This window comes from Vidua chalybeata, chromosome 12 (assembly GCF_026979565.1).
Source record: "Vidua chalybeata isolate OUT-0048 chromosome 12, bVidCha1 merged haplotype, whole genome shotgun sequence".
NCBI classification, from domain to species: domain Eukaryota; kingdom Metazoa; phylum Chordata; class Aves; order Passeriformes; family Viduidae; genus Vidua; species Vidua chalybeata.
In genome coordinates, this window is record NC_071541.1 from 15,994,296 (window position 1) to 16,012,776 (window position 18,481).

The window sequence follows — 18,481 nt, forward strand, 5'->3', positions numbered from 1 at the left end:
AAGCAGCATAAAGTGTGTTTTAAACACTCCACTACCTTTTCTGATGAAAGAGACAGTATAGCCAGACTTATATAATAAATATACATAACTGCACGTACCATAAGCCACCGGGGTTAGCTTTAAGACAGTATGCAGTGGGCACTTCAGGTAGGGCAGTTGTTCTGAAAAATCAAACCACAAATTACACATGAAATATAGGTTACAACTGACTTTTCTGTTATGTTTCAGGTCAACTATTTGAATGACTCTTTACCTAACAGGATATCTCTTCTCCTAGCATGCAACAGAGATGCTAATCAGAGCGAAAAATAACTATCACAGTATTTCAGGTGAGGAACAACTCAATAACATCAGCTACCAGGTTTCATGTGGGGGTCAAATAGGAAAAAATACACTTGGATACTTGCCTAGCAAAACCAGCCCCTGCTGATACAGCAAATTGTTAGAATTTACTGTTTGGAACCTTCAGCATTAATTTTCCAAAAAACAGACTGTTTGTAATGTATCAAGGAAGACTTACCCGCGGGCTTGTCAAGGAAATATGCGAGCAAACAGCGCATGACAGCTTGGTGACAAATGACAAGCACATTTTCCTGCCTTTCAAGTTCCATAATTACTGGCTCCAGCCTCTGAACAAGATCTTCATAGGACTGGGTGGGGAGGAGAAACACATTAAAAAGGGAAAACTCTTTGAACAAGTATACGTATACAGAGAGGATCTTACTTTTGGTATTAGTCATCTTCTAAATGTTATTTAGTGCACAGACAAATACTGCAGTAATAATTTTCATTCAACTTAGAACACAGTTCAGACCTAAGCACATACATAACACATTTTATTATACACATAACAAAACAAATCTCCCTCGTGGAAAAGCTTTCTTAAATTAGCCACTTTGATCAAGAATTTCCACAAAATCCCTAGGATTTAATTCACATCTGCAAATAGGAATCTTGCACGTTATTTTCCATAGCTCATCTTCAAAAGCATCTCTTTTCCAAGGCCAAATCTAGGAAGCTCAGCCAACAACCAGCATGCAAAGAGTTCACAAAGCCTGACTTGTACAGGCTGCCCTTTCAAAACAAGCTGTGGCATGTTGGACTGGCCTGGTGATGGCAGCCACCATCCCACCAAGAGCCAGCACAAGGACTTGCTGGTGACCTGTCCTGCCTCAACATGCACAGGGAATTGCTGCTGCAGGGGAACAGCAGGGCTCCTGCTTGGGCACAACTGAACTGAATTTCACATGCATGGTAAAGACTGCTTCCAAAATGTGCCAGGTACTTCCAAAATGCATCACGTGTGTCCAAAATGTGTCATGTGCCACACGTGGGGAGCTCAGCACACAGCCCAGCAGGGCAGGGACCAAGCACAGCAGAAAACCTTCACCTTGGTCCCCCAAGCAGGACCAAGTGGCATTGCTGACTGAGCCCTGGACAACAGAAAGCCCCCAGCCCCCCAAGAGCACTGCAAACCCCTCACACTATTAGCAGGCACAAAACTGCCTTGGATAAATGAGACCAACTCATCCCCACAAGGCACAGAGGGAGTTTGACATGCCAGTCACCATCCCCACGACTGCACTGGTTTGAAAAACAAACACTCCTTGTTCAAATGCATGAGGAGAACTTGCAGCTTCATGACTGCCTCATTAGCAGGACCCGGGTCACACTGCCAGGGACACTGCTCTTGTCACAGTGATTGCTCTTGAGGAAGAAGGCAGAGCTCTGCTTCCTCACAGCTCAAGCAGGAGCAGCTGGGCCAATCCCTCCTCCCAGACCCTCAGCCCCCAGCGATGGCCCTGTGACCATCTGGCCATCACTGCACTGTACTAGGGCTGCTTTAGAAAAACCATCAGTAAATTTTCCCAGAGGCAAGGAGTTTAATAACATGGCTGGAGATTTCCCCAGCATTTCAGCCAGAGCTGCCTGCACAATAGCCACCACCAAGAGCAGGGATGAACAGAAACAGGCATCTCAGCAGCATGTTTGCATATGCAACAGCTGAAGCCCTGCAATAATTCCTCCTGCTTTATCACTGCAGGACCAGCACAGGAACGGTGATGCCCACAAGATCAAAGCTCTCCATTGTTTTTCTAAATTTATGGTTTTATTTTTCAAGCTCTGAATCAATGTAAGTGGTCTGGGCTCAATCTTTGCAAGATCCTATGTGCTTTTCCACAGAGAAAGGAACAACCTTTTCGTTAATTGAAAGATTTATTTTTCCTTCCTAAAGCCAGCATGCATGTATGCAAGAAGACAAGGAAACGCTTCTTCCTTGAGAGATTAAGAATAGCATACCTCTCCTTTAGGGTATCTGTATCTGTATTTGTCTTGGTCTCTCAGTGCAAATTCAAGAGGATAATTTTCCTGTATTTCTTCATATGTCATTTCTTCACACACTCCCTGTCAGTAACGAAAATAATTAAAAAACATGTATTCCCAGTAATGCAAAAAGCAGGTATCACTCTTAAAAACCATATACAAATAACCTTTAACAGTTTTATTTTGCTACTCTGACACTTAAAATTGTCACACATCATAAACAGGGTACTCAGCTTGACTCAGAGGTGGTTAGTAGGAGTCATTACATCCCTGTACAGGTGAAGTTACATCTATGAACAAAGCAAGGCTGTGTTTTATCTATTGCACCTCCTACTGTATCTTACAGCTGCAGCTGGAAATTGCCAGCTAGCAAACTCCCCCACCGCAAGCTTCTTTCCAAACCAAACTAACCAAAACTTCATAACATCATCGCTTCTACAGAGGAATGTTTTACTGGGAAAGACAAGAGAAGAACAAATTAACAATGGCAAAATTCAACGAAATGTTTAGCCTTGTTTAATGTTTGTTAAGTAATGAAATTATTTCCAGCCTCTAGAAGCAGCTTCAATGACTTTCTATCCCATAAAAGACATATTATTAAAAAACTAAGTACTTTCTTCACCCCTAACAATCAAAGCAACTTATTAGGCATTTAAAAGAGAAGAACTTACTGCATCTATCTCATTCAAAACCTTCCACTGTTCATAAGGCACTCCCAAGGCTTCAGCAGTCTGAATTGTCCTTTTCATCTGGCTGGTCCAAACTTTCAGATCTTTGATATTTTGCTCATTAATAAACTGTGCCAAGCTTTTGGCAAACTGGAAGAAAAACCAAGACACACTGGATGAGGGCTCAGAGCCAACACATGGCATTCAGTTCAGAATACACGGGTTCCAGCCTCTGTAAACTCACTGTAGCTTTTCCAAAAGACTGTCAAAGTTTTTGCTAAGAAATACAACTGACTCCATTATCCAAGAGGGACAGGAGAAAGAAAAGAAGTACAAGGAAAATATTTGTATTTTTAGCAGTTCCTAGCTTTCCTTCCACTAATTTTCCTTTCAGCTTTAAGCTGTGTACACTTCCCCAATTACCCAACTAGTCAGGATTTCACAAAAATATAGTTAAAAAATAAAGCCCTCTTGCCAACTGCTTTGTGGTGTGGGATAAAAAGGAATTTCAGCCAACAGAAAGACAAACAGGTAAAACAGTACAAACCACAACACACGAAGTGCCCGTCCTGTTTCCACTACCCAAACACGCAACTAAAAAAGTCCTTTAAACTCATGAAGAGGGAAAGGCTGCAGAGGAGGAAAGCTGCAAGTGCCCAGCACAAACACACACAGCACACAGTTACACCTGGCTGGAGGTACATACTTCCTTCCCCCTGACAGACAGCCCGGGATCTCCTCCTATTCTCCCCTTCAGATTGAGCTCGCTCTCTCCGTGGCGGCAGAGGTAGATTGACCGAGGAGTCACATGGATATTCATGAGGTAGTAGACAATCCGGCTCTGGATGTGATCCATCACTCTGTTCACCAGGTAACTCCTTCCAACATCCATAATTTTAATGTAAGAAAGATCCCTTTCATGAGCAAGTTTAAAAAAAGAAAGTAAGGTTCCACATTGTTGCTATTAGCACGTACCACAATCTTTCCACTCTCTCTGTTGTTATAAAACAAAGGGGCGACAAGCCAAAGAAATTAAAAAATCCTCAATTAGCCACAGAATATGCATTAGTCCTAAGAAACAACACAGTACTCCAAAGGTACAGGATGAACTCTATTCCTTTCAGGTGGAGCTGCTCATATCACTTTCTTTTCAGCCTGTTTTACTTGCACTTCATCCAAATCTAGATCCTACTCTTGGAAAAATACAGCCCACACACTGAAAGGGAGATTCAGTGGAGTCACTTAAGTTACCACAGCTGAATAAGATATACAGCTATTTTACAATACCATTTGGGGTTTTTCTTCCCAGTTTACAAACACTTTCCATCACCAAGTGTTTGTCTGATTGCACCCAGGGGCCAAAAGGAATGGTCACTAATTACCCATCTCATTTAATCCCTCCAGAAAAGGTAGGGCACCAGAAGAGCCTGGGAGTAGTCTGAAGCAAGACATTTTCTCAACTGCACTGTGAGCAACCCTTTGTTAACTGCAGTGTAATCTACCCCACCACACTACCTTCTCTCAGCATCAGACAGCTTATAATTTCAATTTTCACTGCTTATCCTTTATCATCTGAGCTATAATTCTAGAGCAGCCTCTTGTTCACACAAGGAAAGACGTCTCATAAGCTGAAAATAACCACTATTGGTTTCCAGCTATGTGTTTGAGACACCACACTGCAATAAAACAAGAAAACTGATAATAAAACCAAACAGAGGTAGTGAGAAACAGGCATCAGCACCCTCACTCCTGCCTGTGTTCCTTGGAGTTAATCATTGCTATTCCAGCCAGGCACAGCCATCAGGTCCATCACGGGAATTACACGCATGAACTGAGCCGATTGAACCGGCTTCACGCTGCTCACGCTCAATTACATTAAAATGCAGCTCAGCCTTCTCTGCAGCTCTGGCCTGGAACAAACCAGGAGCACCTGGGATGGCTGCAGCTCCAAATCCTACTCTGAAATCCTGGGCTGTAGCAAGAAGAAAGGGGCTCCTTCTTACATGATTCATCCCTACCTCATTTTCAAGAGTTCAAAGTTAATAAAAACCAGAAGAATGCTTTGGGGGTGAGGATAAATAATGTAGCTAAGACAGTTTCTCAGAGCCCTGCATCTGCAGGATAATTTTGCAGGCACAAAGAAATTAATTCAAAAGTCACATTTTAAAGACTGATGTGTTCCTAATGAACCTTAACCATGCCAACCAATTAAGTTATGCTTACAAATCACTCATGTCTCCTCTAATGTACAAGTGAAACAAACAAAGTATGTACAAAAAAACAAGTACCAACCAACCACTGTAGAAAGTCTGGAATAACTGCTAAGTGCTGGTTCTATTCCAGAAGAATAAATACCATTCTCCAAGTGGGAAAATCAAAAAGAATATTGTCCCAGACTAGACTCACTAGCCAATTTTCCTCAAACAAGGAAGCTTCCACACTACACCCCCAGAGTCACCACTCTCCAATTTGCCAAAGGAGAGAGAGATCAAGCCACTAAAATAATGACTTCAAAGCCCTAATCCCCAATACAGGATGCCCCAACCCTTAAAATAATATTTTAATAATATTGTGATCACTGGCTGTAATAACAGTGTTGTTCCATCACTTACTTGTCCAGAGTCTCATCTAAGGTCTCATAGGAGTTCTTGTAGCACTCTATTCTTTTCATGAAGTCTTCTGTTGCTTCATCATTACTACAATCAACATAGTCAGGACTACCCAGCTTCACTTGCTGTTTAAAATAAAATCAGGAGAACAGTATTTAAGTTTCCTTCCCTTCTTCATGGATGTTTAAAGAAATAGGGAATGGGAGAACACAACAAAAAGTTTTGTCTGCAACTTCATTAAAATACATGTAAAGCAAAAAAAAAAAAAACCCTACTCTTCAGGGAACTAAACTTCTGTGCTAGTAACATTCACATGGACAGGGAATGAGAGCTAATGTGGGATTTTTGCTATTGGAAGTTCTTATAATGTACTTCTAAAAATACTAAGCTACTTTAAACCTCCCAATGTCAAGCTGTTAAAGCAAACTTTCCTTTACTCACCACAATGTTTGCAGCAATGACCTCTGGATCGACACATACGGACTCCACAAAAAAAGTCTTCAGTCCAAATGGAAGAACAGAAGGGAGGAAGAAGGAAGATGCATGAAAACACCTCAGGATACTAACACACATGAGCAGCATGTCACCCACTTCCATGCCAAGGCCTTTTTCCCTCCATTTACTCAGAGAGCTTCTCCAGACCCTCTCATCAGAAATTCCTGGCTCCCCATTCCATGACACATCATGCTCTGTGCTCTTTTCCCCAACAATGCTTGGAAGTGGAAAATTCTTGCCATAGGAAAAACATAGGATGGAAGAGGAAGAAACAAATGCAGAGGATGCAGCCCCACAAACAGTAACTAACATTTCTGAAATAACATTTTAGAAGCCTCCCAGCTAATGAAAGAGGCTTGTGTTCTGCTGTGTCAAAGGCTTACAGAGATTAAGTTTAAAGGAAATGAAAGACGACTGGAGAACAGCTAAATGTAAAACCAGAAGGCAGAAAACCACTGAGTTTTTGTTTTGTACAGAACTAACACAGGACCCCCTTCATGTTCCTGCAGCAAAGACCTGAAGTGCATGAAGAACCATACTTTAAATCTTCTTTCTGACACTGCATTCATGACCACAGGTCCAGGAAGACAAAACTGAAGCTGTAGCACAAAATAGCTTAGCTCCAAACAGTACAAACACTGAAGATGAGAAAAACAAGGACTGAATGACTTCTAATCAAACAATGCTTAGGAACACAAAACATTATTGATTAAACATCCAAGACAAATGTGGCTTGTGCTAGTGCACTTAGAGTACAGATAAGTGTAAAACTACCACTGGCTTACCTGGGCATGCAATAGCTCAGAACTTCTTTGCTTTGACTCACCTTATATCCATTTTCTTCACCAAATTTATAAATAGTTTCTCTACGTTCTCGAGTTGTGTTTGTAGCATCAAAGACCTAGGAACAATTAAAGGGAGAGAGCAAAAGGAATTTAAAAAGCAGCACAGCCTGTAGAAAGCAGTGTATTAATTGCTGCAGTCCCTCAGTGTGAAGGAAAGCAATGGAAACACTTCCCCCTCCCTCTACCCCACTATCTCAACGTGCTCAACAAGAAAATGAAGACATTACTACTTTACACATATTATTCTCTAAATACAAAAATTTAGTAATATTTTGAAAGTAGTTCTAGCAGAACTCTGGATTTGGAAAAGGAAATCAGAATTTAAGCCTAGCATATAGTGCAGGAGAGAATCTTCCTCCCTGCCCATTATCAGCATTAAATATTAATGCTTAAGTTTTAGTGCACTTACACTACAAAAAAAAAAAAAAAAAACAATGCTGCAGTTCAATGGGCTGCTCAAAATGCAAGTGTAAAATCTGCAAGACTTGTAAATCCTGCCCATGAATAACACCATCAATGCAGCCATTTTTGTAGGAACTCAGTTTAGCTCTGAACACAGTGTTTTACTAAAGTATGAAGTTTGCCAAAGCATAACATTTACCTCATGTATCCTGTAGAACTTATAGTTCATGGTTTTCCCTGATTAGTTAATAAAAACCCCAGAGTTGTGTCAGTAGTCTTAAGACAAAAATTTTAAAATTTAGTCTCAACACGCAAAGTCAATAGTCGAGGAACTGATGCTTTGCATCCTATTATTAAATACTCAGGTATGCAGCAACTTACTGTAAGTTTCTCCTGGTCTCTTCAGACATTTCCCCTGCCAGTAACAAGTGCCAAGAAATACAGAGGATACTTTTGTTCAGCAAATCTTTACCTTCCACTTGGAACACTGAACTATCAAATAGACACGTAAGCAAAATGGCAGATGTGTTTAATGGTACATTGTGGAGCACTGTCCTATAGTGATGTGGAGAGAAGGTGGACTTTTTTTTTTGGTGTTAATCCTCCTCTCAGCTAACCCTTCAAATCAAAGCTGGTTGCTCAATATGGCATCATCACCCTGAAATTCAGCACTCACTTCACTGCAGCAGCAAGGCAGCTCTAACTGCCAAAGAAAAGCAATCTGGTATACTGGACAGCTGTTGTTATCACTCAGGCTGTGTATAATCCAGCAGACACACAGTGTTTAGTGCAGGGGCATCTCAAGAAGGTGTCTTCAACAAGAGACTTACAGCCACATGCCCGTTCTCTTCGCTGAGGTACTGCCGGACGTCGTTCAGCGCTGCTAAGGCACACTGTCTTCAGAAGGAAAGAATCACAGTCAAATGCTAGATAAAGGCATTTTGTTAATGCACTTGGGAGCAAAGAGCCCTGAAAATGATTAGATAATTTATCTCAAAAACACAGACCTCCCTCCAAACATGGGAAAAAGCCAACAGAGGTGCCAAGCTACACTAAGGAAATGTGGTCATGTCACCTTGCTCTTCTGTGTCACTGACACAGCCACACATGTCCACAGAACATCCATCAACTTTGCTGACCAGGGTACACTTCCACTGATCTAAAATAACATCATTGAAACATCTCTGCAACTGTATGCTTTTCCCAATTACCTATTCATACGTAACTGCTTCTTAATTTCATTTGCAAAATAATAAACAAAATGAACCAACTTAAGGCCTTTATCTTATGGCATGAAGTTGAAGTGAAGAGACAACTATTTTTCAGTAATCTACTTACTCTCTTTTGAGCTATTGAAAACTGCTTAGGTAAAAAAAAAAAAAAGGTAAAGCAGAGAGCAAAACAAAGGTAGCATCAAGTAGTAGTGACTGAGGTGAAGTATCATCCCACTGCAGTCACCAACCCTGTGTAATTAGTACTGGAGACAGCTGAGGACACAAACACCAAAAATCCCCACCCTGACATACTTTACACTTGTGTTAAATCTGGACAAGAATACATGAATATGCAGCTTTCCTATGTCCCCAGCATTAGCATTATCTTCAAAGTCCATTATGATTCCTAACACATCAGTAATGCTGGAGGACAACATTGTACACAATTTACTTGTTAGCAGAACAAAGCCCCATTTATTCCCAGTAAGTACAGCCCCAACATAAAAGCCTGCCCATTTCAACAGCCCTTCCCTACATTACTCCTGAATTTTGACTTCCAGACTGAAATTCATAACTCCTCTATTTGCCATCTTCTGGAAGCACAGCTTTATCTTGAAAGAGAAATGAAGGCTTTTGGATCCTGACAGTATTTCCACATTAGCACAGTTAACAGATGTCAGGAGCTGAGATTCATCACCCAGGTCTTCACTGAATAAATACAAACCCTCTTTACTCATTGCTAACCAGGCAGATTATCTCACACAGCCCATTTCATGCTACATCCCTCACCACTTAGCCTAATAGGTAGCACAGAGGCACATTAAAAGGTCTGTAAGCAAAAGGTAGTGGCTGGCAAGGCTAATGCACCTCATAATTGCTCTTTATCCCCAAGGATTCCTTTGGCTTCAGCAACACTCAATGCTGCTGAGAGGGAGAAAGGGAAGAGAGAGGGGGAACAAGGCAAGGGACAGCCACAAAAGAAAGTCCCGATATTTTTGATGCCTGAAGCTGAATTAAGAACAAGACAGTCCATACTTTAAGTAGCCTAAATAAATATGATTTCCATCCACCTCAAATTTCTCATTTCCTGCTCATTTCACACTGCACGCTCTAAGCGCTTTCCTGAACCCACTAAAAGGTACAGTGAATGTCCAAGAAAATCAAAAGACCTGGTTGTTTGATCTCCTCCAGGAAAGAAGCAGATCCCTCTTGCTCTGACCTTTCCCCTCATCCACCCTTTCTTCTCAAGGTCTGTCCCTACATTAAAGCACAGCCTCTTTCCAGGCAAGAGCAGGGACTCAACTGTTTCATCTGGACACAGAACTCTGGTTCTCTCCTTGCTTTGCACAGCATTAGCAAAACATGGCAATTTTTGAGGCTGTGCATTCATGGACTGAATGAGGCACCTGCATGGTGGCCAAACCCACAATTTCAGGGAGAAAATTATCACATTTGATTCTCACTCATTTAAACAGATAATGATGAATACATTCAAAGTGCTCCAGATAAACAATTTCATTATACAAATCAAAAAGAAAAGCAGTTTTGTGTGTTTTTTCCTTTATGAAGCAAACAAAAGCTCTAAAATGGGATTTTAGGAATTATGCAGCAGAAAGAATCACATTTATTAGTTGGTACTTTCTAAGAAGGTAGAAAAAGTTATAACTATCTGTTTAAATAGTTTTTGAGTGAAAATATTCTAGAGCATCTACAGGAGTAACAGTAGTCACATCCTAATGAAAAGGAATCAAGAAGGACTTCTCTCCATTTCTGATGCTTGAGATGAAACAATCAAGAAAAAAAGACCCACAAATTTTAATCAGCCTAAAGAAATCACTATTCCATCTTCTAGAATGTTTTTTCCTGCAGTCCCCCTAAGGGTCTTGATCATACAAAAATGCAACTTCAAGCAATCTCTAAGAGCAAATTACACAAGATATCTTTTTAATACGATTAGCATGGTGTACCAAGCACAATCAAAACTTACTTCCTGATTTTCAAGCCTTCTTCATTGTCAGGCAGGAAGAATTCAAATGATTTATACTTTTTCACCAAATCTCGACGATACTGACCAACATTAAATTCTGCCAAGAGAAACCAGCATTAGCAAGAGCCAACAACATGCACATGAAAAGGACAACTTTGAAAAGGACACTTTGAAACCAAACTTGCTGCAAAGATAAAATAACTTGACCTGTAAGAAGTCAATCTATCATACTTCTTTTTGTGTTTTGTGAGGTTTAAAATAGCAAGACAGCAATAAATATTGGAAATACCTAAAGAACATTTGGGCTGTAGTCACTCTACTTCAGTGGCCACACTGTAGTGCTTTTGTCTGCCAGTTTGCCTGGACAACAAAAAGAAATTCTTTTCCTCCTTTTGAGGAGTAACTCCAAGTGTATAAAGGACTAGTAATGATTACTGCTATTAATAATAATTTATTATTATCATTAACTTTTTCTTCTATGTATATGTACAGTGAAACAGTATTCAGATAGCACCTCCCAAAACTTACAACCCTTACTTAAGCACAAGGCAGACCTCTAAATAGAACTAAACAATCTTGCTTTAAGTAAACAGAACTTTAAATTCCAGTAGTGAAAACATTTTTTCAGAGCCCTGCTCTAATATTTCTATTCCTTAAGGATTCGTATTTCACAACCTTTGCTCCACTTATGGGGAAAAAAAAAAGATAAACTGCTAAAACAAAAAAAAAAAATTAAAAATCATCCTAAGTATGAAACAATCTCACTGTGATCTCATCTCAGTGATCAAAAACACCTACTCCTTATGTGGACAAAGGTGCAAAAGGTCCATGGCCAAACACAATATCAGGTATGGGATTAGGGCAAGACAGTTCTGCTTTGCCTCAGAGCAGAATGACACTGAACCCTAATTAATTTCATTCAATGGCTGTGAAAGTAGGCCTCTGAAATGAAATTAATGTTTAAGTTGTTTCAGACCTACAAGTTTTTTCTGTTGAACTGCAAAGCTTTTGGTTTTGTTTTCTTTAACATCAAACCACACTGAAGTATTCTGTTTGAGATGCTGCCAAGGTACAACTCTATTTGCCAGACTTCATTTCTGGAAAGAGGAAAAGAAGCAGTACACACAATTACAAGGTTGTAATTAAGAAAGAAGATACAGAATAAAAGAGCTCATGAACCAGCTGCTGTATACAGATTGCTGTTGGGATTGGAGGCAGAGGATAAAGATATAGAAATTATTTTTCTCCCCAAAAAGTCAAGTTTTGTTTGAGCTCAGCTGTGTTGATGGAATTTATCATTACATGGATTACAGAACAATCCAGGTGATTCTGTGATGGTTTTAATAAGAACTGGCCACAATGGCACATGAAAAGGTGGGTCCTTGTAAAACAAATGGAAGGTGCAAGAAGTTCAGATGGCCAATGTTGTCAGACAAAAGCACTTTAACAATCAAAAATAATGAATTTCATGAGAAGGAATAGTTACTGCCAGAGGGCCACGGACAGCAGAGGAAAAAGTGTTATCTAGTGGGACAATCTCCAGCCTTTATTCTTGGCAGCCACACCTATGGAAAAGTTTCCCAAAGCTCACTGGTATCACAACCACAACTACTGAAAAAAGCTTCCAAGGCTTAGTATCTCAAAATCACATTGCAACACAATTCTGTTCAGACATCTAATTGACCTCAATTCCTTCAAAAAGCACAGACAAAAGTCCCCTGTACTTTTAACCATTTCATATTCTATACAAGAGAGCATTTTGGAAGGAAGAAAACACAAAAATGATGATTGATTTAACCATCACCAAAAGTCCGGGCTATTTACCTCCACCTTCTGTTCTTGAACTCCCCAGCTTGCTTAATGTTACATGAAAAGATGGCATTTATCTTTTCTCTGGTTTACATAACCTCATAATTTGAACCATCTGTCTCAGAGAACAAGAACTCCTGCTAAATTAAGCACACACTAATTTTAAGACATTAAGAGCCAAAGGGGAGCAGATGTTAGGGCTACTTGATACTGATCCTGTATCAGTTCAGTCCCACCAAGTGGAAGAATTAGGGAAAATGTCATCTATTCCCTCAACCAGGCAGTGAGATGTTCTACATGGACTTCAGTAAAACTGCATCACTGAAGACAAACAGAAAGGCTCTGTGGTTTCCTGAGAAAATCTCAGTCACCCTTTCTGACAAAGACAAACAATACTCAGCAACCAAGGATAGAAACTCATATGGCAACTTTATGTTGCATGTTTTTGTAAAATCAAGCAGCAATGCTCTACCTGTTTTTCATCAAGCACAAGTGTGTGTGTTTTCTGATGCACTGCTCACAGTAGCCCACAGAATTTTTCCTACCAGCTGAGCCAAATTCCACCTACAGTAAAATTAGTATTTGGGATACATTCAACCAAGCATGAGCCAGATGTGGATAGTATCTTTCTTGGTGTCCAGTACTGGACTTCTGCTTGTCAAAGATCACAGTGAAGTGATCAAACTCAATGCCATTTATACATAACACATCTCATAAATTTAAGTTACACATGTATCTAACATACGAACATTTCGTCACCTTGGATAAAGGCTAAACTACTTGGACTGTTATTCCATTTCAGCCTAATGGAGAAAACTGAACTCTGAACTAGTTGATACTGGTCATCAGAAGAGTTAAACCATGTGAGAACAGTCAAAATAATCAAGTGATAATTTAAATCCTGTAAAGTCTCATTCTTAAACAATGTAATATATCCCCATAATGCCTCTTCTAAATAAAGCACATTATACAAGTTCCTAAAAACTTAAGGAAACACCCACACAAAAAGCTTTACCCTAGAATCACAAGGCAGTTTAAATATAGGCCAGAATTTTTCATCTTGACTTCTTCGAATGACTAGGAAATACATCTCTGAACAGCCAGCCAAAACTCCATACTTTAATATGACCTCATATGTTTAATGTCATTTCAATTATTAAATAGGCATAGAGCTACTATTACTGCACTGGACACAGAATCACAGCACACCAAATGTGTCTTGCTCTTCTGCTGACAGAGAGGAGAAGGAAGGGGAGGTGGCTGCTCAGAACCTCAAACGCACTTGGGTCCTGTTTACTGGGCCCCCAAGATACCACAGGAGCCCAGGCAGGTCCTTGGCACAGCCAATCTGAAACATTTCCTGCTCAAAACACACAGAAATCTTTAATCATTGATAACAAGTGGCAACTGGCTGCCTCAGTCTTTGGCTCTTCGTATTTAGACAAAGAACTGTAAGTCATTCCACAAACATAAAGAAGTAAAGAACTGCAAGTAGCACAAAGTTCACAGAGAAAAAAAGATGGAGAAGTCAGGAGTTTAACCCAGAAGTGCCGACTGCTCTACTGCTTGTAAACAATATTCCTTTTCACCCACATGAAGAAATAAAAAGGAAAACAAGGAAAAAAGAAATAAACAAAAAAGGGCAGTGTTTCACAATAAAGGAAAAAGTTGATTTAAGCAGAAGAAGGTAAAGGGACAGTCAACATAATCTGATTAATTAACACATGAACAACAACATGCCCGTGTATGTTATTGCTTAAAATTACATTAACAAAGCAGGAGGATTATAAGTAGTCAAACTTGGCAACAAAATTACTGGAAATCAGGTTTATAAACCACCTAAGGTTGTGCCCTGTCCTGATGTAAACAACAGTAAACCCCATCACCTTTCGTAGGCACTCCAATCCAATTTAAGTAGCGTGTCAGCTTCTTTGAGATGTAGGTTTTTCCTCTTGCTGGGAGACCCACCATGACAATCAGAGTAGGGCAGTTGGTCATGCATACTGCAACAGAAACAGGAAAGCAGCATTTACCAACAGCATTCCCACAAAGCAAAGGCTGCTGCTGCCGTGGAAAATCCCTGTGAGCTCCCCAAGAAGGTGCCCACCCAAGCAGCTCATGCACTGTGGGGAACCATTTGGGGCTCCACAGCAGGATTGGGAGCCTGGTCACCCTTCTTATGCTGAATTTTGGAAGGGTGAGTCAGTGGTAGTGCAATGATGGACATGTGAGGTGTAAACAGGCAGAAAAGAAGAAACCTGTGTATTTGCAGACAGTAACAATACCAAAATAAAGGCAACTGACATCTTATGCCCCTGTGTACCTCAGTTCAGCGCTTGCATTGAAAGGAAACAGCAAGGTGTACAGTTTTGAAATAATTGTTATATTTTTAAGGCAAGACCTAAACATCGTTTAACCTTTTCTTGCTTTTGAGCAAAACGAGCATGACAAATGCATCTTAATACATTATAGTAAGACATGCTACTCACTACTGATTATTCCTCCTTTAAGTATAATTAACACTAAAATCTCTCTTGAGCAGAGCTCATTTTGGCTATTACTAAGAATAAGACAAGTATTCTACACAATCAAGTACAATAATCTGATATAAATATATGTACACACTCTTAAAGCCAGAGCATTTAATTAAAAAAAAAACCTCAACACTGTAGGAGGCCGAAGGAATTGTATGTATAATCTGAAAACTTTGAGGCATTTCCTTTCAAATCAAGTTTTTGAACACTTTAACAGCACAAAACTAAGGATACCTTGCATTAATTTATCACAGCTACAAGGAACTGCCTAAAAAGAAAGAAGATATTAAAGTGATGCAGATACCAAACTCCTTCCACCTTCTATTTTTAAGGGAATTCGTTTCTATACAATCCACATGTGTATCAATTTCCTCAGTGCCTTAACAGAGGAGACATCAATTCACTCCAAAAGACCAAATCCCAGTGATTAGCTGTAAGGCATAACTGAACTGCTGTACAAAGGGCTGTGATTGCTCAACATTCCCAAACTCCCATCCCACAAAGTCACTGGTGCAGATAGTTTACATAACAGACCAAAAAAACCCAAAAAAACCAAGCAGATTAGCAAAGGCAGATGTACTGTTTTAAAATGCACACTGAAAGACACAAAACAAAAAACATTAAAAATACACCACTTTTCATGAGGGAGAGGAGGTGAAATGGCACCCAACCTCAAATCTGTGAAAAGTCAACTATTCCCTGTAATGTCAGCTACAGGGAACTAAATGAAAAGCAAAACAGATCCATCCAAACATGACCAAGTCTCTGGAAGGATGCTGATAAAAGCCCTCCGAGTAAGTCCCTCTGTGCAGAAGCCTATAAACAAGAAAGGTAATAATTTATTTTCCTCTTTGTCATAAGTTCAGGCTGTGAACCCCCTCTCCAAGAGGGTGAAGGAAGTCTCTAGGGAAACTACAAAGTCTATGGAGTGCCAAGAGCACAGTGCTTATTAAGCTTAACAGCCTTGCTTCCAGCTTTAAAGACATAAAATAAAACACTGAGACAAGAGAAACCCCTGGGCCCCGAGACATTTTGAGAGAGGACATTTTTCTTCAAAGCCTCTTCAAAAGGTCCTTCACCTGAAACACCTAGCTCAAGTTTTGAACAATTTTTCTGTACAAGCAGTGAAGTAAGAGCTGTAAAAGACAAACCAGGAACTGAACAGAAAGGCTCCGTACACAGTCCCAGCAAGGAACTGTGCTGTAACAGGCTTTTCTACCTATTCCAAACAGAATTTACCAACTTTTTATTCTTAGAGCACCTTCTTTTTTATTCCTTTTTTTTTTTCTTTTTCTGCTGCTGGAGTCAGCCATACAAATTTCACCTTCTCACAGAATATTTGTCTTCTGGTAATGCAATGATAAACCTGTACTGGAGTAAAACAGAAATCTGGGAAGCTTCCATGAAGAGATCTGCAAATCACTTAAATTAAATGGCTGTTTCACAGATTATATCAACAGCTAAATTTCTAAATTAAGTCCTACTGCCTGCATGGTTTCCTAACCAAGCAGCAAACTAGATCAACACAACTACAACATGCACAAGGGACATTCAATGTGCCAGTCTGCTACCAGCTGCATTTTTACACGTATTTCCTCAAAGAAAGTACAAAACCAGCAAAGCTGCCTTTGTTAGAACCCCATGTGTCCAGTTTAACAGGCACATCTCACCCGTTATTCCAATTGCTCTGGTGGGTAACCACAGAGCAGAAACCAAGAGAAATACCCAATCAAACAAGTGCCAATCCTACTCTCATTAGGTGCCAGGCTGACCAAGAGTGCTTTTTCTCTACAGACAGATGTCCCTGTCATTGTAAGGAGGAACATCACTGATGCCAATGATCCCAAATCTGCTTTCACAAAATGCCACAGCCCTGTAAGCAACACTACACAGGACATGATGCTACATGTACAGGTGCTACATGGTACAGGAACGTGCCATCCCTCAGTGCTTGTCTTTAACAAGAGGGTGGCAGTTCACAGTCTAAAATTCAGGGCACTAAAAAGTGTTTGGTGCTCTGGATTAGATGGCCACCAAAGGCTGCAGCCTTATACCACCTGCACAGGTGGCACTTAGTGACAAGCACACCTGTGCACTGACAAGTAAAAGCCAAAGGCACCAAAGGCACCTGTCAAAAAGGCACCAAAACAGCCCATTCACAGCTAAGTGGCAGGACTAAAAATAAAAGCACATAAAGCAGCTATTTCACTTCTGTATCTCAGTGTAGCATTCTCAACACACAAAGACTCAGCACAGCAGACTTTATTTCCTCCCTTATGATCCTCTGTAATTAACAAGGCTTAATTTTGTTCATTAGTTGAATAAAAAAGTTAAGACCAGAACAGAATGCCAAGTTCTGAGGATGTATCAAATACTCCAGAGAAATTAATTATCTTTCACTTTATCTAAACCACAGCTTTCTCAACAGAATATTGCCAACACTTACTGCAAGCAGGGAGAAACAGTCATTCCCATGGAGGTATTTTCAACATCAGTGTCTCATGGCTTACATTTTCCCTTGAAGAAATGTAAGCAAATTTGACATGAGGAAGTAGGCTGATAAAAATAGCCAAATATACATATACATAATTCCTGGTTTCCAGTAGCACAGTGTTCAAACCCCTTTTCACAGCACCTCACCATCACTCAATTTATATAAAAAAAACTTCACTGTGAGCTACAGGTGTGTGAGTTAGAGCCAAGGTAGACTCCTAAGGGCAGCATTCTCTCCACTTCTTAGCACTGCATTGTCTGGTTTATCTTCAGAAATCTCTCTACATGGTCTAGTCTTCAGAAAATCTCATTTTTCACTTTGCATATGTAACTCCTAAGAGTTTCTGACAGCCCCAACCTGTGGATGTGCCATCAACACTAATTTTGTTAAGAGGAACACAAGCACTAAGAACAGTAAAACAAAACTTACAGCTAACATCATTTGCTAAAGATGCTCTAAGACTTTAGTCAGTTTTTTCCTTAAAACAGATGCTTGTGATATATGCATTTAAGAGTGCATGTTTATAAACAGCATCACCGAAGAGAAGGAACACAGAAAAAAACACACTCAAAATACCAATCAGTGAGGGAAAATGGCCAAATGATGAAATGCTGCAACTGAAGCAAAGTCATTATCCCAGTTTAATATTTCTTAAGCATTAGAACAACGTAGCAAGCTGCAGCTCGAGAGTAAAATTATGACTGCCTACCCTTCTAAAGTTTAAGACTTAACAGTCAAGGAAAAAGAAATTACGTGCTTATTTCTTGCCTCCTAGACTCTGTTGTGAAATAATGCAAATGCAAAAGAAGGTTGTGAAACCAAACTGGGACACAGAACAATCTAGACGAGCTGTGCTGCAATTCATCAGCCTTCAAAACTCTTTTGGATCTTGTGAAATCCGAGTCAAGAGTTGATATTTTCCAGGTTCACTTACTACCAAACAAATTATCAGCTGTCCTTTCCTTTGGCCCAGAATTAGATTTTGTTTTTTCCTTATATGTGTTAAGGACAGATGTGTTTTCTATCAAGCTGTTACTGTTAGAGATCTGAAGTTTACAAAGTGTTCTCGCAGTTTCTGTGGCCTTCAATTCAAGGCCTG

General features: G+C 40.0%; 1 protein-coding gene across 8 annotated transcripts in view; it reads right to left on the minus strand.

The window, feature by feature from the left end:
* LOC128794122 (6-phosphofructo-2-kinase/fructose-2,6-bisphosphatase 4) overlaps nt 1-18,481 on the minus strand; it is a 50,846-nt gene that overhangs the window by 13,786 nt on the left and 18,579 nt on the right. For all 8 annotated transcript variants that reach the window (XR_008432997.1, XM_053953773.1, XM_053953774.1 and 5 more), the window contains exons 2-12: nt 14,241-14,357; nt 10,546-10,642; nt 8,175-8,241; nt 6,924-6,998; nt 6,044-6,100; nt 5,606-5,727; nt 3,700-3,907; nt 2,997-3,143; nt 2,302-2,406; nt 521-650; nt 99-161 (exon numbers count right to left, since the gene is read on the minus strand). Coding sequence is in view for 7 of the 8 variants with exons in the window: in XM_053953773.1 (XP_053809748.1) it covers nt 99-161; nt 521-650; nt 2,302-2,406; nt 2,997-3,143; nt 3,700-3,907; nt 5,606-5,727; nt 6,044-6,100; nt 6,924-6,998; nt 8,175-8,241; nt 10,546-10,642; nt 14,241-14,357 (1,188 nt within the window). In the remaining variant the exon portion in view is untranslated. The remainder of the gene's footprint in view (nt 1-98; nt 162-520; nt 651-2,301; nt 2,407-2,996; nt 3,144-3,699; nt 3,908-5,605; nt 5,728-6,043; nt 6,101-6,923; nt 6,999-8,174; nt 8,242-10,545; nt 10,643-14,240; nt 14,358-18,481) is intronic.